The 25,201-nt window shown below is 48.9% G+C and overlaps 1 protein-coding gene across 1 annotated transcript in view; it reads left to right on the top strand.

Moving 5' to 3' along the window:
* The window catches only part of PLEKHA2 (pleckstrin homology domain containing A2), a 747,617-nt gene that overhangs the window by 582,208 nt on the left and 140,208 nt on the right, over positions 1-25,201 (top strand). The window contains exon 8 of the mRNA XM_086943737.1: positions 5,148-5,294. Coding sequence (XP_086799863.1) covers positions 5,148-5,294 — 147 coding nt within the window. The remainder of the gene's footprint in view (positions 1-5,147; positions 5,295-25,201) is intronic.

Here is a 25,201-nt window from a genome sequence, read left to right on the forward strand (position 1 = left end):
TACTTGTTACGATTTCCACTTCGGGGTACTTTGAATGGTCATCTATCATCACCAGAGTGTGTCTTCCATCCGGGAGACTGCCAAAGTCCATACTGACCCGCTCCCAGGGTCCTTGTGGTCGGGGCTCCACAATGATGGGGGCTTCCCGGGATGTTTCTCCCGTGACTTGGCAGGCAGTGCACGACCTCACCACGCTCTCCACCATGTCGTCCATGAGGGGGAACCATACTTTGGTCCGCAGCCGGGCCTTGGTCTTGACCATCCCCTGGTGACCTATGTGGGCTAGTTGTATCACTTGTCCCGAGAGAGCCGTTGGTATTACTAGGCGATGTCCTCGCAGTAGGCATCCTGCTGTATCTTCGTTAAGTTCAGCCCTGACATGGTACAAACTTTCCATAATTTTCTGAGCCTCCGGGGTGAGCGCCTTCCAGCTCTCCTTAGCTTTCTGCCAGTTGGCAGTCCGAAGGAGGTCCTTGGCCCGCTGTATGCAGGCGTCTTGAGCCGTGGCGCTCACGACGTCCTCCAGGGATATGGGACGCGGGCATGACCTGGCCACTACCCACTTCACGTACGCTTCTGTTTCTTCCGCCTCATCCATCTCTTCGGGAGTCGCAGGCCTGGGATGTCGCGATAGGTAATCTGCCGGGTTCTTCGCTCCTGGTTGATACTCAATATTGCAGTTGTATTCCTGCAGTTGCAATATCCACTTTTCTATTCTTGGGGGTGGTTTCGATGAAGTCCCTGAGAACAGAGCCACCAGCGGCTTATGGTCGGTCACCACCGTAAATGGCTTACCATAGACGTACAGGTGGAAGTGGCGACATCCCCAATGAATTGCGATGGGTTCTTTCTCAATCTGTGAGTACCTTTGTTCAGTGTCTGTGAGGGACCTGCTGGCGAAGGCAACTGGTGTCCAGTCTATTTCATCTCTTGGCCTTTGCATCAGTACGGCCCCCAACCCCGCCGGTCCGGCATCTACCGCGAGCAGTGTGGAGTTTCGCGGGTCAAAGAACGCCAGCGTGGTGTTGCTGGAGAGAGAGCTCTTGATGTCCTGGAACGCCTTCTCCTGTTCCGGTCCCCAGCTCCACGGAGTGGAGTCCTTAGTGAGCTCACGCAGCGGGAAGGTCAGGTGGGCCAGGTCCTTGATGAAACGACCACAGTAGTTTACCATGCCAAGAAAACTCCTGACTTCCGTGACCGTCGTGGGTGGTGGCGCATCCTTAATGTCTTTGACTTTGTCAGGATCGGGGTTGAGGCCGTCAGCTGAGAAAACATACCCAAAGAATCCTAATTTGGTCCGTAAGAATTCACACTTGTCTCGGTGTAGCGTGAGTCCCGCACTGCGGAGCCTGCGGAATACTTGCGCCAACCGGTGATTGTGTTCTGGAATTGTTCGGGCATGGACCATGATGTCATCGCTGACATTTATCCCTCCAGGTATGCCAGCAATCAGCTCCTGGATGACATTTTGGAAGACTTCAGCCGCACTGGAGATCCCAAAACTAAGTCTGGTGTATCTGCGAAGTCCAATATGGGTGGAGAAGGTTGTGATGTTTCTTGACTCTTTGTCTAGCACCAGTTGGTGATACCCCGCACGAAGGTCAAGTTTGGAAAACCAACAGGCTCCAGCCATTTCCCCGATTAAGTCATCGATCGTGGGGGTGATATGGCGCTCCCTCTTGATGGCAGCATTTGGGAGGCGCATATCTACGCAGATCCGGACTGCTCCCGGCTGTTTCGGTTTCCGCGTGACCACGATGGGCGAAACCCAGGGGGTGGGGCCTGATACTTTCTCGATTATTCCGGCTGCTTCCAGCTTCTGCAGTTCTTCTTCCACTAGTGGCCGAAGGTGGAATGCAATGCGACGGTGTCGCAGGGCCACAGGTTGCACGGTGGGGTCCACGTGCAGGTGTATTTCACGACCTTTGAGACACCCAATTCCCTCAAATAGATCTGGAAAGTTCATGATCAGCTGTTGCACCGACTCTTCATGTACTCCAAAGGCAAATGTGACCACCCCCAGGTCTTCGGCTGTTCTACAGCTCAGGAGCATTCCTTGACCCTCTTCCGACACGAAGATGTTGGCTCTTGTGACTTTGTCCCCATGGCGGACTGCCGCTTTGAACTTGCCACGGATCCGGAGCGGAATGTCTTGACCATAGGCATACACCGTGATGGGGGTGGGGCTGAGTCTCGGAGGTGTAGACATGTTGCTGTAGAGAGACGCACTCATAAGGTTTATGGATGCGCCGGTGTCTACTACCGCCATGATATCCTGATCCGCCACCTGGATGGAGCATTGGGGCAGTGTCCTGGTGCGTCTGGTGGCGGTGCCGATCATGTGTACCTTGTGTACGGACCGCTCCTCCTCGTCATCGTCATCCATGTCGCTGTTGCTGGGCTCACCTTCTGCGACCGTGTGCACCGTCTGGCGTGGCTTGCGGAACTTCTTGGACCGACATACTTTTTCGAAGTGGTTCATCTTGCCACATCCTGAGCATCTCTTGCCCCGTGCTGGACACTCTGGTGCCGGGTGTCTCGGGCCTCCACAGTAACCGCTTGACTGTCCTGATGCCCCACCTTGAGGGGGTGTCGTTCTTTTGGGCCATTTGGACGGTGTCTGGACCTGTATCTTATTGATCGGTTCCACCTTCACATTGGCTTGTAATGCAGCCTCCATGTGGGCCGCCCTGGCCTTGGACAGCTCCTTTGTGCGGCCAAGGGTGAGGATGTCGGGTAGAGGCTTCCCCGATTCTTCCAGGATTCTCTCTTGCAACTTTGTAGAAGCGCACCCTTGAATTATCTGTCCCCTGATCTCCTCTGTTACATCCTGGAACCCACAAGTTAGTGCCAGTTTCTTAAGTCTGGTGTGGTATGCATCCAGCGACTCTTCCGGCAGTTGCCGTGCTTGTCGGAAGATGAATCGTTCGTAGTCCTGGTTCGCCATTGGTTCAAAGTGTGCATTGAGAGCGTTAATCAGGGTGTGATGAGTCTTGGGGGTAGCCTCTGTGAGGGTCCGAGCGATGGAATGAATGTCTTTGCCACCAAGGTGGAGAACCATGGCACGCTCCTGTTCCTTGTGGACCTTGGTGGCCTCGAAGAATATTAGGAGCCTTTCCACCCACTCCTTCCATTTCGGAGCGAGAGTGGAGGGCGCACCCTCCACCACAAACGGTTCAATGGGCGGAATGGTAGCCATCGCCCAGGACGCGCTTGATCAGGCCCGTGGCCGGCCGAGGTGAAGTCCGAAGAGGCACTTCGATGAGGCCGTCGACGACTGGGGATTTGCACGGACGTGTCAATGCCCACCGGCAGTGCGGACGATGACCGCTGTGTGTCCCTCAGCGACCGCAGCAGAGCGCGTGCGACCGGCGCTCCGGATTCGGACGGCAATGCAGCGCTTGGGGACGGGCAGACACCACGTCCCCTCGAGCAGCTAGGCAGGACCGGACGCCGTCCAGATCGCCTCGCCAGGCGCGCCGAGGTGCGATTCACGCACGTGCCACTGAGCACGGTGCGGCACCGCAGGAAGATCCTGCGGGGGAATGGCCTTGCGCGACCAATTGTGCTTCGATACGCAGCAGGGTAGCGTCGGGCAGCGCCGCTCACCTCCAAAGAGCCAGTGGCAGAAGTCGTCGTCCCTCCAGGCGCGCTGTGTGGGGGTGTGTGTGGCAGCAAGGCAGCAAGGCACGAGCACCACGAGCGAATGGGAGCGCTCGCAGCCGCCTCACCCGAGAATGGGCACACACACGCCCGTAGCGAGGGGTCGGAAACCACCCTCGTCGCCAATTGTTGTGTCCTGTAGATGGGAAGTGATCGCCCTAGGGGTGTCAATCTGGGGCCTACACTCCGGGGCATCTAATCCTAACTAGGCCTAACACGTGGCCCTAGAATAAACTCAGTCGGACACTGGGAATAACTTTGTTGCTTGGTCTGCGCGCCTCTGAACGCCTGCGTGCGTGCGAGACCTCTTTTTATTATCAGGAGTCACATGACAGCACGCCCCACGCCCGGGGCGCCGGGGGCGGACCTCCAGGAACATAACAGGATCCATGATGTTTTAGTAGAACACTTTAATTAAGGCTTCCTGCGCCGATTGACTTCAGAAAGGTTCCAGTCACAGTCCCTCTTAAAAAAAGGCGGTGCTCCCGCCCCCGTCAGGGCAGCTGAGTAGATTTTATGGTAAACAAAGGCCCGAAAGCTTAGCCGGTCACTCGGCAGGAAGCCGTCCCTCAGGACTTCACTATTGAGTCTCCTTATAATATTGGGATTTATCTGTACCTATTTAGAGTGTGGTACATGTTATTATATATGCTGTTTATAGTAGAAAGTGCATGATCATAACAACACATACAAATAAATATGTACTTTTTAAGCATTCTCTACGCATTTAAATTTGTTAACTCTACCAAATGGGATTAATGGAATTTTATTGTGTTTTCATTTTTGTGGAAGTGCAAAGTATTTATTCTATGCCTTTGATTTTGTTCTGTAAAATCGATGATAAAGGCTCTTGCACAGCCGAAACAGGTCTCCCTTGAACGGCTGGAGTTGCCTGATGCAATAAAAACTGAAATCTTCTCCCGTCTTTGAGTGCAGGCTCTCTCTTACTGGGGAGGTTGTTTTTTGTATTTTAAAAGGTGCTAGCGGTAGCACCCTATCGTGCACCACCAGCGTTTTGGTGCAGGCTGGTACACTGCCGCTGTTTGAAGAATATATATATAAGGCTTTTAACTTACCTGCTAAATACTTGCATTTTTTTTGCAGAGGCAGGCATGGTAAAGGCTTATTTATGTGTGTTAAAGATTTGTGTGGTAAAGGCATTTGCATGGTAATGGATGTGTGGTAAAGGCATGCGTGGTTCCGTCATACAAACATAGGGGACACTGTCCCTGTTTATTCTGCAGTGCACCACACTGTCCCTGTTTGCGCCACAGACCACCTTCAAATTGGTGCACCAGGCGCGAACTAAGACAATTACTGATAAAGCACTGCCCCAGGGCAGATGCGAAATTGAAGCACAATAGTAAAAGACAGAGCGGCTGCTTGCAGAAATATGCTGTTAGAAACATAAATAACAATTAGAATTCATTTTCTTTGAAAAGCTGTAAACTATGTTTTGTGTCTGTTCCATTTTTGTTATTTAGAATGATGGGGAAGGCCAAGAAGGAAGTGACCCGGTCCCTCACACTAGCTTGAGGCGCTCTATGAGTTATGTTCCCATGCCAGTCAATAGGTCAGTAGCGGGACTCCCAATCCTCAAAAGTGGATACTGCGTCAAGCAAGGCAATGTGGTAAGTTCCAGTGAGCTAAAAATCTAAGCATAAAACTATTAAAGTTATTACATTGTTCTTACCATCATGTTATCAAATTATAACAAATTTTAAAATCATGCTGAGCGGTAATCAATGTTTTTGAATGACTAATATTGAGTACTATTATTGTTTATTTACGTGAAATTTTGATATTTTTTTTATTTATGGAATGTTTCTGATGATGTGCCACAAACATTTGTACAGCAATGCACCCACGTGTATTTATAATTTGGTGAGGGGTGCTAGAGGACTGGGCTCTGGCTATAAATGTGGAGCCGTAGGGTAAATTCTGAACTCTGCGCAAATGTGAGCTTGAGGATGCATCGAAAGCTGAATTTTGCAATGAAAACTGCACCACTGCAATTTTCATCCTAGATTTTAGCGGGTCAAGTTTTCCAAAATCTGCCTTCAAAAAAGATATGGAAAAATTCCGATACATGGTAAATCAGAGCGATAAACACCAATTCTGCATGTAATTCCCCATTTTCAGAGTGAAAACTTGGGGGTTGTTTATGAGAGCCTTGCAACACTTTTGCACCACGTAAAGTGGTACATGCATCTGAATCAGCTTTATGAAGCCATGCAAAGCCCCTTGAGTGGCCTCCTTAATCTTGAGAAAGTTGATACAGCGCAAATCACTGTGCCCTTTACTATGCGCTCAGGAGGCATTCCATGGGCATGGCAGTGGGTATTTCAAGCAACATCCATGGATTTTGAAGCTGCCCCAGATTTAGTAAACCTGGGGAAGCGCCAAATCCTTACGCCTCCTGAGGTGAGGCGTAACAAGGAGAAATATGTTTGTTTCTCCTTGTTTTTTCCTCTTTCTTATGTGTGCTGCATTCTGCAGTGCACTTCGAAAAAGAAAAGCGCCTCTAAGGATAGCTCAAGGGTGCCAAGGTTGTCCTGAGGCTGCCCAAATGGCACAGGTGTAGGGAGAAGGGTCAGGACTGCACTGTATTCCATAAATACGGTGCATTGCTGCCCTTTCACTTTGGCATAGGGCGGCGCAGCAAGCTGACTTGCTGCGCTGCCCTACGCCAAAATCTCGTAAATGAGGGGCCTGGAATCTAAGAAATATACTACACCTATAAATGCTTCAAACCTGGGTGTTTGTGTCTACCATGTGAGGTAAATTCTTCTTCCTATACCATCACACTCATCATTATCCCTCGGGTCTTTGTTTTCCATTGATATTATTTTATATATACAAGTTGATGAAACATGCATTCTGAAGATATCCATTAACCTCATGACAAAATAATTTGATCTTGTTCTATGATCGTCTGATTTTATCATCTGAAACCATTCAGAAGTATGTGAATTGGGCCAAGGTGTTGATTTTTTTTTTACCTATCTGTTTTTAACAGGGCCTCTCCTCCCGAGTATTATCTGAGGTGTAGACTTTACTACCGCAGGAGGTACAATGGCACCTTGGCCCAGTGTCCTGAGGGTGCCACTGAACCCTAATTATTAGATTGGTGCATTTTATAATTCTAACAGAAGCTAGGGGCAGTTCCTTCCTTACGTTGATGCCCAATTAATTGAACATTAAGGATTTCACAGATAAATTGCAGAATTCATTAGATGGCAAAGAAAATGCGTATTAGATCCAGTGCTTGATTTTTAAAAATAAGTGCCAGTTCCCAACATTTTCCTAGGAGGCGTGCGCCCACTTCGCCAGCAGGTCGGACTGATAATTTACAACCTCCATATATTGTGAGTCCAAGGGGTACATAGGTTGAGGCTGGCATCAGGGCACTTAATACAATCAACTGCCATATGGTTTTGGTCACCCTTTATGGAGCTTCCTATGATTTTTTCAAGAGATAATATCTGGCTTTATATTTCTAATTAGTAAGCTGTCATTTATAATTCTGCCACAAGGTGGTACAAGCCTCTTACAGGCTGCCAATTCAGGGTAGATGGTTGGAATACCTGAACCATGTTTAGTTGTTACTGGACAGCTCAGCAAACACAAACTGTAATTCATTAACCACAACAAAAGTTTAGAAGAATTACTGAGAGAGGGGCGTTAGTTCTGCTCACTTGTTAATCTTCCTCCCTTCAGGTTTTAAGGGTGCCAAAATTGTGTCCTTCCACAGAAAACATGTGTGTGCAAGTGAGAGGGAGGCAGGGCGTAGGTGTCTGGTCTGTTGGTGAAAGTATATGCCGCTGTTCAGATATTCTAGTCCTGTGTTTTGTAGGGCTTTGTATGTGTGCGTGAGAAGTAAATTGACTGTGCTTGTGAATAGGGAGCCAGTGTAGTTTACTGGGTTGGTGTGATGTGAGTACAGTGTGGGTGGTCGAGTATGACTCTTGCGGCTGTGTTCTTGATGGTCTGGAGTCTGTGTAGGAGTTGTTTGAACATTCTGGTGTAGAGTTTGTTATCGTAGTCCAGCCTGCCGGTGATGAGTGCTTGCATGTCTGGTGCTATGAGGCAACCATTTGAAGAGCTTTCGAAGCATGCATAGGATATGGAAGGTGGAAGTGCACAATGCGTTGACTCGAGCCGTCATGTTGAACTTGTCATCCAGGATGATCCCTATATTTGTTGCATGATCTGTGGGTGTTGGTAATTGTATCAATGGCCATCAGGTGGGATCTCATGGGGAGGTCTTGTTGCTGAAGACCAGTACTTGTGCCTTGTCTAAGTTTAGCTTCAGGCAGTTAGTTCCCATCCAGTCTGTTACCATGGTCATGCAGTAAGTGAAGTTGGTTCTGCTGGTGTTTGTCTAGTCCGTCCGGGGAGGATGAGTTGGGTGTCATCAGCATAGCAGATGACAGTGATGTCCTGTGATTAGTTGATGTTAGCAAATTGTTTCATATGAATGGTGAAAAGAGAGGTGCTGAGGTATGATCCCTCTGGGACACTGTATATTAGTTTGTTGGTCTCCGATGTGAAGGGTGGCAGCCTGACCCTTTGCGTTCTTCCCATGAGGAAGGAACAGATCCATTTAAGAGCGGATTCTTACTTGCCAATCTCATGGAGTCCTCTGATGAGGGTATTGTGGGAGTCAGTGTCAAAGTCCACTGAGAGGTCGAGCAGGATGAGGGCTGCTATTTCTCCTCAGTCCAGGATGTTTTGAATGTCATTAGTGGCCACAATCAGTGCTGTTTCCTGCTGTGGTTCTTTCAGAATCCTGATTGTGCGTTGTATAGAAGATGGTGAAATTCGGGGTGGAATGTGAATTTCTTATTAATGGCCTTCTCAATCAATTTGGCTATATAGGAGAGCAGGGAGATGGGTCAGAATTTGCTTAGTTGATTCAGGTCGGCTGTGGGTTTTCTGAGGAGGGCATTAATTTCTCCAAGTTTCCATTCATCTGGGAAAGTAGCAGATGTGATGCAGGTGTTTATGGTTTGGGTCAGGCTGGGGCTGATTGGTGATGTTCTTCAGGTTGTAGATGTGGTGGGGGCATGGGTCCATTAGGACACCTGAGTGGATGGTCCGCATGATGGCGACTGTCTTGTTTCCAGTGATGTTTGTCCATTTAGTCAGGTGGTCATCTTGGTTAGTGGTGGGTGGGTTAGCAATGAGTTCTCTGGATTTGGCGTATGCTGTTGATAATTCCTGATATGACACAATAATAGTAACTCAGTAAATCCTGACTTACCCCTTACATTATGGAAAGGCCTTCCTTCAGTTGCATTTGGGATGTCCAATAACCTTTTGAAGTTGAATGCAGATAAAGCTGAGGTATTGGTTTTACAAAATTGTCTTTAGATGGGGGCCTCCATTTGGTTGTCATTGGCTTTTGACTTACTACTTGCTTGTGTTACCCTAATTAAACATGTTGGTATTAATATCAGTGTTGTCGTACTGCCACATCTGTTACTAAATGTACCTTAGCAAGCTGTTGACTAATTTGGTCTTCCTATCCAGGATACCAATGAATAAGAGATTTTGTTTTAGACACTTTGGATTGTACTCAAGGCACTTGCTGGCAGTAGCTCTGAGTATCCTATCTCTCAGTCTCAACTCTCTCACATGCTTCGTTCCTCTTCTCATGCACTCTTGATTGTACTCATGCTGACACGTGTCAGAGCAGGACAATGCTCTTTCTTAGATCTGGCTCATATTCGCAGTACACTTGAGGTAAAAGACACTGCCCCTGTGAATACACCCATTAAAGTAATGGGGTGACCCTAAAGGTACTGGACCTGGGTAATAACTAATATAAACAGACAATGGTCCGAGACCAATCTATTTCATGAAAGCAATAGGTCAAAACTTATTCAATTAAAGGCGTATGTTATCTTAACCAGCCTTACTCAATTAATGAAGAACAAAAAGAGGGAAAATAGGCAACAGCAACAAGCTCCAATTATATGCAATATTTTTAATCTATTGTCATAATGAAAAGCAAATTCACAGTATTATGTACATTTTATATACAATGCCCCGTATCAAGAGCGTGCAGTAGAGAAAAAAAGAAGTGTCAAAAAGGGCGTGATCGTGATAAGATGAAAGGAAAAGAAATCACACAGAGTATAAAAATTATTCTCAATGATTCAGAAAAACACCAGCCAATGAAGACCGGAACAATATACCCTGGCCACTTCAATAAATCAGTATGCAGTCCTTCATGCTGTTCATAAGACATGAGATGTATAAATGTCTGCACTATATCATAGAGGGGGATAACATTAGTGGTCCAGGTTTTTTAGTGGGTGTCGACGTTTCGACTCGTCTTGCGGTTGGTTATGCCTGGGCCATGCGAGTCTTCTTCAGGACAGATAGGACGGGGCAAGGGATCTCATTGATGACCCTACAGAAAATACAAACAACCATGAGGGTTGGGGCTGTTGCCTATTCCATTTAAAAATGAAGGGCAGAATTCCAAGAATGCTTACCCTTCACAGGATGAAATGGACGTAATTTCCACTCCAAGGTAACTCAGTCCTTACGTATCCAATAAGAGTATTGTCCAGATGTTCTGGAAAATGAATAAGGAACCTGTATGTAACAGCAATGTATATTCCACAGAGTTCACACCAAGGACAGAGAGTATAAAATAATTACCTCTTCAATGTGTATGGGGTTCCTATCCTACTCATAAGCACATGTACCACTACATGTCTTTAAATGAATTCCAATGTGAAATATCAGTCAGGTAACTCTTCACCAATAAATGAGCCTGAGGAGTGAAGGACCAAACAATAGTAAAACCTCAGTATTATGGCACTCCAAAAACGGGTAAATAAATAACCAAAAACAAAAGAAGCCATTACCTGAATTGGTTATTTTCAGTAGCTTCGTTGAAAGGCTACTTGTAGATCACTTGCCGGTTCTGAATAGGACAAACCGGCAGCTGAAATATAAACCCGGATAAGTGTCTTATCCTAAGTATAACAGAGTAATTTGGGCGGTTGGACAAGGGTCTAATGTCCTGCTTACCGGCAAGATAGGGAGCGACTGCCATCTGTAAGAAAAAAATAACATGTCCTGGTCCCTAAATAAGTATATAAAAACTATTTAAACAAACAAAGACCCGACTGGCTCTGAACAGTTAACTGTATTTTTAGGACATCTGGGGTTTGTTTGAAAAACCTTTACACTTTCCTCACAGGATAGCTTCACTGCCACTGGCATTTTAGTCCAACAGCTCAATTTTAAACAAAGCATCAATACACCACATTCCATACACACATCAAAAGAAAATATTTATAACCACAAAAGAGTTGTGACTAGAAAAAGTGTGAGAAAGGTCAGAAAGTACCTCAAGTTAGCATCATCCGGGGGGCTGCTGGTTGGTACTCACCAGCTTGCCCACATTATCATCATCAGTGACTTTCTTGACCGTGAGAAGAAAGAGTGTGTGTGTGCTCAAATTTCTGAGGTAAGAAATCACAAAGAAGAATAAATCATAAAAAGCGTGTGTAGATGCACTGTCAGTGCTCGTGTCACTCAATGCCCACTGGTCCCCGTGAGAAAAAAAAAGAAATGCAGTTCCCAAAGTTTAAAATGGGGTACGACTCACTTGCAAAACGTAATTTTATTGGGTGCCGTTAGCATCCTCAAATAAAAAATGGCATGTATTTGACCATTTTCAAGAGCGAATGTCCAACATGTTTAGTTGGCAACCTATTTAGGCAACTTCATCAGGGCTGATGAGGAAACCAGTCTTCACCTCACTTTTGAATCACACTGGACCTGTGCTTGTATGGCTACATTAAAAAGAAGAAAGTGCCAAATGTAAACAAAACCTTGCTTTAGAATGTCCTCACAATATTTATGAAGCCCACTCGTTAAAATTTGCATAATTAACAAGTGGTTGCTGTCATCCTTCGTACCTGCGAACAACTTCTATGGGAATCCTGCGCCAAATGGTCACGTATCCCAATGATGACTGCGATCGTCAGTATCACCTGAAAGCACATACATATTAAGTGTAACCTATACCATAATAAGCGTTGCACTGTTAGTATGACCCGTGTGTACATTTCGAACTACCTCATAATGCGTCTCATTACTCATAATGAGAATTATAATATTCTCATTCACACTTGGTGCTTGCCACATCATGGAGACACAGCCTCAGTTTAATCGAGAACCGATTTTGCGTGCTGACGACCTGGTCACGCTCGACTCTTCCACCCTCACCCACATATCCATATTGTGAAAGAGGGGCAATTCAACCAAAAGGGGTAGTCTAGCAAAACAAGTGTCAGTGGAGTCCAGCGGCAACCACCAGGTTTAAATTAAGTACTTAATGGGTAGCTGTAGAAGAGGAAGATATACAAAAGGACGTTGTTTAATTTCTTGAAGACATGAATTAAAGACTGTGGCTTGGTAGATTAAGCAGTAGGAAATTCCATGTAAATAATGCTGCCCATTAACTTTTGAGGTCTGTTTCAGATGTTTATGATAATGATAATAGGCACATGAAGCTTCTGATTTTTAGCTCTCTAGAATTTCTGGAAATGGTTAGAAGGTTTGAGAGAAGGTGGTTGGTTTAGTTGAACTTCATGCAAATTGAAACAGGCCTCTATTTCATGAGATTTCCAGGGGAAAAATTAGTTAAACTTTTGAGGTACTGTGATTATGAAGTATAATGATGTTTGCTCAGTGGTAAATTTGGAAGCCGAGATTGGGGCAGCATTAAAAACTGAAAGTTTGAAGTTGACCTTTGTGCAGGGTATTGCCGACGTTAAACGTGAGAGATGCAGACATTGTGAAGCTGAAAGGTTCTTGCTTTTTGTAGTGAAAGGAAATAGTGGGCAGATATGACTGCATCATAGAAAATGTGGATGTAAGATAGGAAACAGTGATTTACACACTGGTGTGGTGATAGGGTGAAACCATCAATTAGTCATTTTCTTGGCCAAGAGGGGTCTAGCCTAATTTTACGAGTGAGAAACAGGTATTCAGTTGAGTATTCGATCTTGTGTGGTTGTCCACATGTGCATTTTGCCCAGGCACTAGGAAGGAAATTAAAGATTTTCAATAAATGATGTTCAAATCTACAGTTGAGTGCTATCCTACAAGCTGGTGAACTGCTTACATTCTCTGAGTATTGTTCTCATCTGCTCCTTATAGTGAATGAAAAGTGTGGGGCTAGGAATGGAACCCTGTTGGTTCCCAATGCTACTTTGATATATTTTAAGGAGTAAATACCATTTACGACCAGTAGGTGTTTTTTATTTAGGAAGGATACATGTTATTCAAGTACTATTCCTCAGAAAGCCAGTGTGACCCCAAGGTCCTTATCATTGTTTCGTGACCACTGGAGCCAAAATATTATTATTATTATTATTATTATTATTATTATTATTATTGTTATTATTATTAGGGTTTTATAGAGCGCATAGTAACCCGTAAGCATCCCAGCGCTAAAACCAAGACAGTCGAGAGGGTGTGTAGACAGGGAGACAAGGAGGGAGGGGGATCAAGGGAAGAGGTGCGTTTTCAGAAGTTTCCTGAATCGAAGGTGATCTGATTCCATCCTAAGTTTCCGAGGGAGGTGTTCCATAAACTGGCTGCGTTCACAGAGAATCGCCGTCCGCCTGTACTGGCCTTTTTCACTCTGTGAACTGTAATGAGGTGTTCGTGGTCCGAACGGAGGGATCTTGTGGCCTTGTAGGGCTTGATAAAGTTTTTGAAGATGGGGGGGCCTTTGCCATGTAAGATTTTATGGGCCAGACAGAGAGCCTTGAACGTAACTCTTTCTCTTACTGGCAACCAGTGAAGGAGCTTCAAGGCAGGTTTAGCCGATGATCTGGCCGGGGTGTTAGTGAGAAGTCGGGCCGCGGCGTTCTGAATTCTTTGTAATTTGTTGAAAGTGGGAGGGAGCAGGGGGAGGATTTTCCTGACTGATCTTAAAAGCCCAAAACAAATCCCAGCAGTTTTTTTGGCTTGGTTTTTGAAGGACAGGTCTTTCTCTAGCCAGAGTCCCAGGCTCTTGATCTCGGTTTTGGGGGCCGGGGGTTCACCCAGACAGGAGGGCCAGATGTTAGGGGGAAGGGAGAGCTCTTTTTGGCTAAGCAGCAAAATTTCTTAGACCCGTTGAGTTTCAACGCTGAGTTATTCATCCACCCCTGGATTTTAGAAAGGCAGCTGTGGAGATTAGATGGTTCTTGGGTGGGATGGGAAACGGACACCACCAGCTGGGTGTCATCCGCGTAGCTGATGATTTTCACTCCAAACGGGGTGACCACCTCCTCCAGTGGGAACATGTAGACATTGAATAATGTCGGGCTTAACGAAGAGCCCTGCGGCACTTCGCACTGGAGGGGAACTGCGGGGGAGTGGGTGTCGTTCTCCCAGACCTGGAAGGAACGGTGATTTATGAATGACGCGAGCCAAGCCAGGGCAGTGCCCTCCACCCCGTTGTCTCTGAGGCGCTGGATTAAAACCTGGTGGTTGACAATGTCGAAGGCCGCACTGAGGTCCAGGAGGATCACTGCCACTGATCCTCCTTCGTCCAGAATGCATCTGGTCCCCTCCACTGCCGCAAGGAGGGCGGTGTCCGTGCCTTGGCCTGGGCGAAATCCGGTCTGCGAGCTCCTGAGTAAGTTGTTAGACTCCAGAAACTGGGAGAGCTTTTTATTCACTATTTTTTCAGTGATTTTACTAATTCCAGGGAGGAGGGAGATTGGCCTGTAGTTGGCCAGGTCCAGCGGGTCTAATAGAGGTTTTTTTAGAAGGGCCTTGACAACAGCCGCTTTCCAGCTGGGGGGGACCTTTCCCTGAAGTAGCGAAGAATTGATGAGGTCGGTTAGAGGCGGGACAATAGTGGGAGCCACTTTTTTGAGGATATGTATAGGCACCGGGTCGCTGGGGGAACCACTTTTGATTGTGTCGAGCATTGCTGATACCTCTTCAATGGTTACCGGGCCGAGGGTGTCTAGGTGGAAGGGAAGGGAATCCGGGTGAGGGCTAGAAGTTAGGTCAGGTTTGAGACAGTCCTCAACATTGATGCTGGGGTCGACTGGGGGTAGGATGGCGAGAATTTTCTGAATTTTCTCGTCGAAGTATTTTGCCAATTTGTGGCATTTATCCCCCGAAGTGCTGGAAGCTGGGGGTTTCTCTAAGGGATATGAAGGATTAAGTATGATAAAAAGGCCAACACCCACGTGTTCAAAATGCAGTACACATCATCTAATACCTTGATTATAGCAATTTCAATGTCCCAACCGAGAATTAAGCCTAACTGATAATTGACAAGAAGGCTTTTATCTTTAATTAATATTGACAGCTGAATCAACCTATTTTTCATTGTTTTACTCTGTCTTCAGAGGTTACTGATAGATCATACGTTTGCTGGGACTTCAGCATCTACCTAAGGTTTCCTACGAATGGCCATTGTTTGGCACATCGGGAACATACCATATGCAAAAATATATTTTAAGAATATCGCTCCAAATATTGCAAAAGAGAGGATATCTGCCTTGTAAACAGGGCTGGGTGTAATTTGTGTATTATTTTGGTGTGGTCCACTGTGTCAATAGGGGTAAATTCTGACCAGTTTCTATTAGTAATTGCAGGGAGTTTAGCATCACTATAAAGGTTAAGAGACAATTTGATTTTGGCCCTGGTGGTACTGATCATGTCTGAAAATAAGGTTAAATACCCTATACCTACCAGTCTAGACAATCTGCGCCCAATCTCGCTTCTCCTGTTTGTGGCTAAAATTGCAGAAAAAATCATTAATAACCAGCTAGTGGACCACATCAATATGAACGACTTATTACATCCCTCACAATCAGGTTTTGGAATGGCACACTCAACAGAATCAGCACTGTTGATGGTGACAGAGGCTCTAAGGAAACATGTGGATGAGGGACAAACAGCCGCGCTGATCCTTTTGGACCTCAGCGCGGCATTTGACACCGTCTCACATCCACTACTACTTCAGAGATTAGAGACCTGCGGCATTAGGAGAACAGCCCTGAAATGGCTAACTTCATTCCTAGAGGAACGGAGCTTCCAAGTGGCCCAAGGTACACACCTGTCTGATAGCTACACTCTGCCTCAAGGAGTACCACAAGGATCAATATTAAGCCCCACACTCTTTAATCTGTATGTGGGTCCTCTGGCAGACTGTGTAGAGAAGCACGAGGTGTCAATAGTATCCTAAGCTGACGACACACAACTAATTGTAAAGCTATCCCAAAACAAAGACCAGGCAGCAACTTGATTTGCTAATTGTATTAAAGAAGTGGCTGACTGGATGTCAAACCACTGCCTCCGGTTAAATGGCAATAAAACAGAGGTATTAGTGGTAGGGAAGACACCCACCATGTGGTCACCTGCTTGGTGGCCAGAAGTGCTGGGCCAAATCCCCCTCCCCAAAGCTGAGGTGAAAAACCTTGGAATCTGGTTAGACCACAAACTATCCTTCGATAATCAAATCCTGAAGGTAACCGGGAAATGCTATGGTGCCAAGATGAGGAAAGTTATAGATCTACTTCCTGCCAATACTAGAAAGACCATAGTCCACGCAGTCATCACCTCACAACTGGACTATGGGAATTTATTGTACCTAGGAGCCTCAAAAAAAGACCTAGCCAAACTACAACGGGTACAAAATTCTGCGTCACGGTTGGTACACCGTTGGTGTAACCATGCGCTCTACAAATGAATAAATAAATAAATAAAATACATTTTTGAGTAGTCATTTTGAGGTTTGATGTACACCCAAATGACCCGGGACAGTGACTTGAGTCGATTTAGAGATATTGGGTCTGCTTACACATTCTGTATTTTTCATGTTGATTTTAGCAATTTTAAGTGTCTTTGAGATTTGTTTCAATTACTGAATTGAGATGACCTCACAATATTCAGAACAACTTCAGTTTGAGATTCTGGTTATCTCTCTGGAAACAATGGATGATTATAGTACTGATTCTAATTCATGTTCATTATTGTGATGAGGCGCACACAGACACTGACTGGCAAACACAACCATAGTCTGCCATTCACAGACAGACACGTAATCACAGATCTGGGCGTGCACTGTTGCAGATCCTGGCGCACAGACAATGCATGTTCTTTTAAAATAAATGATGACAAAGTGAAACTTGTATGTGACATTTGTGGCACGAGTCTATATATATTTATTACTAGGGCTTAGTAGAATCTTAGTTATACTTTCATTTTCTAACCACCGTATTTATTTAATAATGCCAACAGGGCTCAATATACAGATATTTTTGTGACAGAGCAAATCTATGTTTTTATACATACATGATTAATTTGCTTTATCCATGCACAACAGGCATACATAAAGTTTATACTTTGTGCACATAAACAGCGTATAGGTGCTCTAAGACAGCCCACCAGATTGTCTTGTATTGCATGACCTTATGCATTATTTGCCTTATTTGAACCTTAGCTATGTTTATGGCCCTTTGCAATTACAACAAAAGGGCGTGTATTTCTGCTCCATTTTACCAAATAGTGTTTTCTGCACCTGTGCCGAAATGTGGAGAACATAGAAATGACTGCTAGATAGTCTAAATTCATAGATTGTTACCAAAATATGGTTTTAATGGCACATACCACATACAAACTGCATTTGAGATCGTTTTTGAAAGACTTCAGTAAGACCAACAAAGTATTGCTCTTTTTTTTCTGATGTGTCTGACACGCTTCAAGTGTATTGCTGCAGATGGATGAAGTTCTATGCCAGGCCAGGCCTATCCTGCGTAGAAACAAGACATATTTGTAGCGAAATACAATGAGCCGTGTGACACCTCCATTTCATATGCATGTACGGTTGTAGTTGGAACAGAGACGAGGATGTTTACAAAAATCCTGTCATTGCCTTGATATATACTGTGCCTATTTTTATCAGCTGGGGTGGGTGTGAGTGTGACTGAAGAGCACACTGTTATACCTGCTGCTCAGCCAGTGTGACTGTGGAGTGTAAGTAAGTAATATTTTATTGTACAGTTAATAAAAACCATTACAAAAACCAGCAGCAATAAAAGCAGTTAAAAACGTCGATTAACCAGTACTGAAAATTAAAGTTTAAAAGAAATTGTTAGGGAGAAATGTTCGCACGCCACTAAGTCATTTCTGCGAGTCCTCTGGGGAGGTTTCTTATTGTTAACCTGACCCCCTTTCCCTTTCTGGGTGCATTGTAGTCCACATTCCTTTTAGTGGCAGGCCGTCCTTTCCCCCGTATACTAGTGCTTTTTAGTGGTCTGTCCATATTTATACCTGTGAGCCAGCTGTGCCTCTGTATAATCCCAGTATTTTAGCTCTAGGTGTGTTGGAAATGCGCTTTCTTTATCCATTTATTCTTTCTTTATGTTGATTCTGGCTTCTGCGACTTCAATATATTTTACCAGTCGACAGTGCACTGACTGACTGAGAGGTGGCAGTGGAATGTTGGATGAGTGAGGATGTCAGTTGGTGGATGGGCAGAGCAGCAGGAAGGCTGCTCCTGGTGAGGCTCTACGCTGTAACATCAATCTTCAATAAACGTACATGGAAACTACTTGGACCAGATCTACTTCTGTTCACTACACCCACTCATCCCCACCTATTTTATTTTTATTTTTTTTAAATATATTTTTATTGCAGGAATTAGTAAATCGTTACAATATCGACCAGCATTGTATCATAAGCAGTATCAACAGAATAAGACCCTTTGGCCCCCCCCCCGTAAGTTCCGTACACAGCCATCCGGCTCACAACCCTGGGGTCGGGCGGCGAAATGCAATGGGGGATCAGCAGGCTGCTTGAGCTGGTCCGGATGATTCACTGTCCGTCATCTGCTTTTCTAAACAAGCCTATAAACCCAAAGGAAAACCCCCCACCCGCAAAGGACTTCTAACTAAAAGAAACCCACCCAACCCCACCACCCGCGCCAGGGAGCTACCGACACAGGATCTGCCATGGGACCCACGGGGAAAGCAATAGGACCATCAGTACAAACGTTTACCGGGACTCGGGGCGAGTCGCTTCTTCATCTTCAGAGTCGCTGGGGGCACAATAATCCCTGAGGGCCTGTACTAACATTTCCCACTCCAACGCTGCCTCCTGCGCCTTCTCATTACGCTGCCTCCAAGCTAGTTGATATCTCAGCGTACTCTCCCCCGCCGCCCACTTCAAAAGCTCACTGCGCCATCTGCTGCCTGTCGGACCAACTCGTGCCTTCCAGTTCCTGGTCACCTCTCGTTTAGCAAGGAGGAGCCCTAGGTCGACAAATTTACTAGAAATTTTATTCCTGGGGGTGTGGGGGAACCAGTGTAGGAGCCCCAACGCCGCATCAAATGATAAAGATCTCCCCGTCACCTCCTCCAGGGTCGTTTCTACTTCCTGCCAGTAAGATGACAGACCTGGACAGGCCCATAACATATGTAGGAGGTCCGCTTCCTGAGCTGGGCACCTAGGGCATGCCGCCGAGTTCGTGGCAAAATATCGCCTGATTTTCACCGGGGTCAGGTACGCTCTATGGAGAACGTAATAGTGGACCAACTGAAAACGGGCGTTGCGTGTGCCCCTCCAGGCTCGTCTCACCAACTGGGACCAAGTCGTCTCCGGGATCTCCCTACCAATGTCCTCCTCCCAGCGGTTTCTTAGAGTGGTGAGAGGAGCCAACCCTTCGTTAATCAACCTGCCGTAGAGGCAAGTGACCGCCTTCACCGTGCCCGCCGACATCATCACGTACTGGCACACCTGAGATAAGGGGGGTTCCTCCTGCCCGTTCTTCCAATGTGCCTGGATCGCTCGCACAATGGCCGAGTGCAGCAGGAAGTCACCACGGGGGATCTCGAAGCGGTCAATAAGATCCTGGAAGGGCAAGAGCGCTCCGTCCTCGTACAGATCCCCAACCAGCTGTAAGCCGGCATCCTCCCAGGCCGCTAGGCGTGACCAATCCCCTCCATGGGGGAGGGCCGTCAGCATCCCCAACGGTATTTCAGGCGCGTATGGTATCCTCAGTTGGCCTCGGGCGTGGGCCCGATTCCAACACAGGCGGACAGTCCGCTCCTCCATCGACAAGTCCCGCAGGGCCAAGCGTTGTCGCAGTGCTATAAAGGAGAGAACATGCCTGGCCATGCCCGTCCCCCTCCCGTCTTCCGGGCCCCGGAATTCCCTGGAGATCTCCTGGGTGAAGGTCTGGAGCTGCGCCGCCAGATAATACTTTTCAAAGTCCGGCACCGCGAGCCCCCCCTCGTCTTTCGGCCTCATCAGGGTTTTGAGGGCCACCCGCCGGCGGCCCGTCCCCCAGAGGAATCCGACCACCATGGAGCGTAACAGTCGAAACGTGGCCGGTGGGATCCAGATTGGTAGAGTCCGGAAGTAATATAATAGCCGGGGAAGCGCCACCATTTTAAGCAGGGCGATCCGTCCCGCCACCGAAAGCGGCAGCGTAGCCCAAAAGGCCATGCAGCCTCGGAGTGCTCGAATGCCACGGGCAATGTTCCCATCTAGGAGGTCGGGTTGGTCGTGGTAAACAAACACCCCAAGGTATTTAAAGCAGTCGGGTTCCCACCTAATCTCCCCACTGAGGGCAGGGGCGGGAGTACCCCTGCGCACCGGAAAAAGACAGGTCTTGGACCAATTCACTCGGAGGCCCGAGACCTCCCCGAACTCTGTGAGCGCCACCGCCGCCCCATGTAAAGCGTCGAGCGGGTCCTCCAGGAAGAGCAACAGGTCGTCCGCATACAGCGACACATAATGCGGGCCCGCAGGCGTCCACAAGCCCGTGTAGTGGGCTCCTGACCGGAGGTGCAGCGCGAGTGGTTCCACCGCCAGCGCAAAGAGAAGTGGGGACAATGAACACCCTTGCCGCGTGCCTCGTTCTACCGGATATCGCGAGGAAATCAGTGGCCCCGCCCGGACCCTGGCCGAAGCAGAGGCATATAGAACCGCGGTCCACCTGACAAAGCCCTCCCCAAGGCCGAATCTCCGCAACACCGTGCAGAGGTAGTCCCACTCCAGGCTATCAAAAGCCTTCTCTAGGTCCACCGACAGGACGACCGGGGACGGGGCATCCACGAATGGTTCCCCTAACAAACGGAATAACCTGCGAATATTCATAGTCGTGTTCCGCCGTGGGATGAAACCAGCTTGGTCTTCATGCACCAGGGAACTCATGTGTCCCAGCAGCCTCGAGGCCAAGATGCTGCTCAGTATTTTATAGTCCACCGTCAACATCGATAGGGGACGGTAAGACCCCGGGTCGGACGAGTCTCGGCCCGGCTTGAGGAGAGGAACCACCAACGCCTCACACATCGAGCTTGGGAGTCGCCCCAGCCTCTTCGCCTCCCTGTAGACCACCAATAATCGAGGGGCTAGGAGGTCAGCGTAAGCTGCATAAAACTCCACAGGCAGGCCATCCAGGCCCGGGGTCTTGTTTCTCGCCATCCGTTTAATGGCCCCGCTTATCTCCCCCAATTTAATGTCAGATCCCAGGGCTTTCGCCACTTCCTGCTCCACTGTGTGGAGCTCCAGCGGGCATAGATAATCATCAAGTCGGTCAGGGTCTCGTGCGGAGCGACTACGGTACAAACATTCGTAATAATGCCGGAAGCAGCTAAGAATCTCCGGTTGGGTGTGTACCTCGGTTCCGTCTGCCTTACGCATACTTGTCGTCGATTGGGACTGGCGCGTAGGGTTGGCCAACCACGCCAATAATGCGCTCGATCTGTCTCCCTCTGCGATGGATCGGACCGTATAGGCCTTATAGTCAAAACAGCGGAGCCGTTCGACCTCAGCCGCCACCTTCTCCCTCGCCTCCGCCGTTCGTAATTGCAATTCCGGGTGTCCCGGGCGGCGAAGTTCAAGCTCGCGGAGTCTCCGATCCGCTGCATCTAAATCAGCTAAGATAACGCGCCTTATGCCCACCTTCTTAGAAATACAGTAACCCCTCACCACTACCTTAAAAGCGTCCCACTCCAACGCTCTAGTACTCGCGGTGCCGCCGTTGGATGCAAAATATTCCAATATCCTGTCCCCCAGGTCAGCCCTGAAGACACTGTCCTCAAGGATCTCGGGTTGCAGCTTCCAGGTGGGCACCGCCGGCGTCCCGGGTAACCAACGGAGGTCCAGCAGGAGGGGGTTATGGTCCGAAATGGTCCTGGACAAGTACTCAGACCGGACCGCTGCCGAAACCAGTTCGGGCGACCCAAGAAAGCCATCTAGTCTGACATGCAACTCATGAAGGCTCGAGAAATATGAATAATCCCTAGATGCGGGGTGATGCGCCCTCCAGATGTCCGTCAAACCCCAGCGGGTCTGCCAATCCTGACGACCCTTAGCCGTGCGACGAACCGGAGAATCTGGAAGCGGTGGATGCGAGCGGTCAATATCCACATCCACTACAGAATTGAAGTCTCCTCCAAGCAGAAGGGGCCCGGAGAAAAAGTGGGCCAACGAGCCCGATAGCCTGGAAAGGAAGGCAGTCTGGTCCATATTAGGAGCATACACACAACAAACGTTCAAGTCCCTCCCTCCTAGAGTGCCCGAGATGGCCACGTAACGCCCCTCCGGATCTATCACTGTTCTCGTGACTTGAAAAGGGACCCCTGCCCTGATCCATATTAGCGCCCCTCTGGCATAAGCGGAGTACGACGTGGAAAAGACCTGCCCCCGCCATCTACGCTGTAGCGCCGCCCCTTCCGCCTTGTTCAAATGAGTTTCCTGCAGCAGCGCCATTTGCACTCCCCTACGCACCAAATAAGCGTGGACCTTGTGGCGCCTGGACATAGTATGAAGCCCCCGTACGTTCCAAGTGACACATTTCAAGTTAGCGACATCAGCCATTGTCCCATATTGTCCTTGCACAGTCTCCCCATCCGGGTCCCAACAAAGAAAGGACAACCTTCCTCCCAGCACTGATGGCGGCCATTTTCCCCAACCAAAACCAAACAACCCAAGAACGAACCAAACCCTCACCCACCCACCCCAGAACAGGACCCAAACTGCACCATCTAGATCCCATCCAAACTTCGCCTTCCATCCACCCAGTAACCCCTACGAATCCCACGGTCGCCACCGTAGGAAGGCCTTAAGGGCCAGGTGCGGGCTGGGCGGAGGCAGTGGGCCCTCGACGCCCAGGCCACCAGGACTATAACAAGCCCTAAACAGTGCCAAAACCTCTCGGGGCAGAAACAGGGGCATCCCACCCCTCCCTCCCTGTCTATCAGCAGCAATGGACGGCAACCGCCTCCCCCCTGCCGGGCCCCTCCCAAAATAAGGCAGCACACCCCGTTACCCTTGTCCATCCAAAAGGTCCTCCACCGATTTCGGTGTGATCACCGGTGTGTGGCCACTATCAGTCACTGAGTCCTCCGAGTCCGATGGTGCCTCCTCTTCACCCAGGTTGCCTTCCTCCTCAACGGCTTCGTCCCGTGCACCCGACAACTCCGACAGTACTTCCAACACTCCCCTCCGTTCCGACGACGTCTCTGCAGTTGAGGGCCCACCCGTGCGGCCGCGGCGATTCCTGATCCTCCTGGATCGCCGTCTCTGTTCCGGCTCATCTGCCTGTTGGGACGAGGAGCCGAAGCCATCTTTCCCTGACCTGTAAAGTTCAAGCCAGGCACAGACATCCTCCGGGGTGTCGAAGAACTGAGTTTTGTCATCGACTATGATGCGGAGCCTTGCAGGGTAGAGGAGCGAGTACTGGATGCCCTCGCTCCTGAGCTCGCGCTTGACCGCCAGGAAGGAGAAACGCTTGCGTTGAGTCTCGTAGGTGTAGTCCGGAAAGATGTTCACCTGACTGTTCGCTACTTTGAATGGACCATTATGTCTGGCGGCATTGAGGATCAAGTCCCTGTCCCGAAAGTGCAATAAGCGCGCCACCACCGGCCTCGGGGTGCGTCCCTGTTGCGGTGGCCGTGCTGGGACTCTGTGGGCCCGCTCCAGAGTGTAGAAGGAGGATAGCCCCTCCGGGGCCACCGTGTCACAGAGCCAGGTCTCTAAGTACGCCACCATGTCGCCATCCTCGATCTTTTCCGGGAGGCCCACTACACGAATGTTGTTTCTCCTGTTGCGGCCTTCCGCATCCTCCGCCCTTTGCTCCAGGGCCGCAATTCGGGATAGGGCATCCTTCATCGTCGCAGCCAAGGTTCGCTGCGCCGGCTCTAAGGTTTTCACCGAGCTCTCCACTTCCTTGACCCGGTCCGAAAGTTTGCCGTGGTCCGCTCTGAGGAGGCCCAGGCTCGTCGCCACCTGGGCAATGTCCTGTTGGAGGGCCGATCTCGTGGTCGTTATCGCCTCCAGGACGCGGTCGAACTGTTGTTGCATCGACGCGCCATCAGAACTCTTTGGGTCCCCATGCTCCTCTTTGTCCTGGGCTTCCGAGTCCGAGGCGGTCGGGGTAGTCCCCTTGGCTCCCCTGGGTTTCCCCATGTCGCCGGGGGCACTCCGTGAAGGTCCCGGAGTAGGTGTCTCCGGGTGCAGATGTCGATCGCGACCCTCCCGGTTACTGGTCCTCAAATCGAGTGTGGGAGACCTTCTTCTCCAGGGCCCGTGGAGACTTCTCCGCTTCGGCTCACGCCACCGCCACGGCGTCCGAGGGCACCGATGAGGGGGCGGAGACAACCGTCGCCGAGTCGGGCAGGCCCGCTCACCCACTAGAGACCCGGGGTGAGGGTCACCAACTCCACCGGACGATTTGTGGCGCCGAAGTGTCGCGCCTCCCATGGAAGTGGACTGGCCGGGAAGACGTAGCTAGGTGCGGAGTCGTGAGTCGGGCCACCGCCTGGATCACAGAGCGTCCGCTCCCGGGGTCCCCTATAACGTGGGCATCCGCCCGGTCACCCAACCGAGTGCAAACTCGTTGTAAAAAGTCCGATCCAGTAGACAGCCAGTGCACAGAGCAGCCGGGGATGGCAAAGTTGGGAGCAAGTCGCTGCTCGCGACGCTCCTCCAAGTCAGTGGGTCCGACCAGGGGGACAAAGAAGTCCGGGCGCCATGTTGGGTCGCACTCCGCAACTCCGCAAACTTCGGTTTAACTCCGGAGCAATTCTCGTCCGAACCCCTTCAGGGGCCCCGGCAGGTCTTCGTCGGTCCGCTCAGCAGAATGCGGGGTCTGGGGTGCCCCGCAGCCTCCGAATTACAGGATAATACCGGGCTCAGTCCCGGAGCCGAGCTCTCAGGCGACCATCGCCGTCGGCGCCCAAGCCACGCCCCCCCCACTCATCCCCACCTATGCTCTCTCTAGGACTAGGCCTTTTTGGCTAAAGTTCCCTAAACTTGCTTTCCCCCTAGACCGCTTTCCTGACATAGAGTTGCCAATTTAGATGCTTTGGGTACTTTGCCACTGCTGATCAGTGTCAAATTACAAGGGTTCCCTGTGTAAAGAGTAATGGTAATTGGTTGGCCATGATTGGTATGTTTGCCTTACTAGTAAAGTCCCTACTGATGTGCACTGTGTGTGCCAGGGCTAGTAATGCAAAGGTGCGCAGAGAAGAGTACTCAGGCC

Source organism: Lissotriton vulgaris, chromosome 11, assembly GCF_964263255.1.
Source record: "Lissotriton vulgaris chromosome 11, aLisVul1.2, whole genome shotgun sequence".
NCBI lineage: Eukaryota > Metazoa > Chordata > Amphibia > Caudata > Salamandridae > Lissotriton > Lissotriton vulgaris.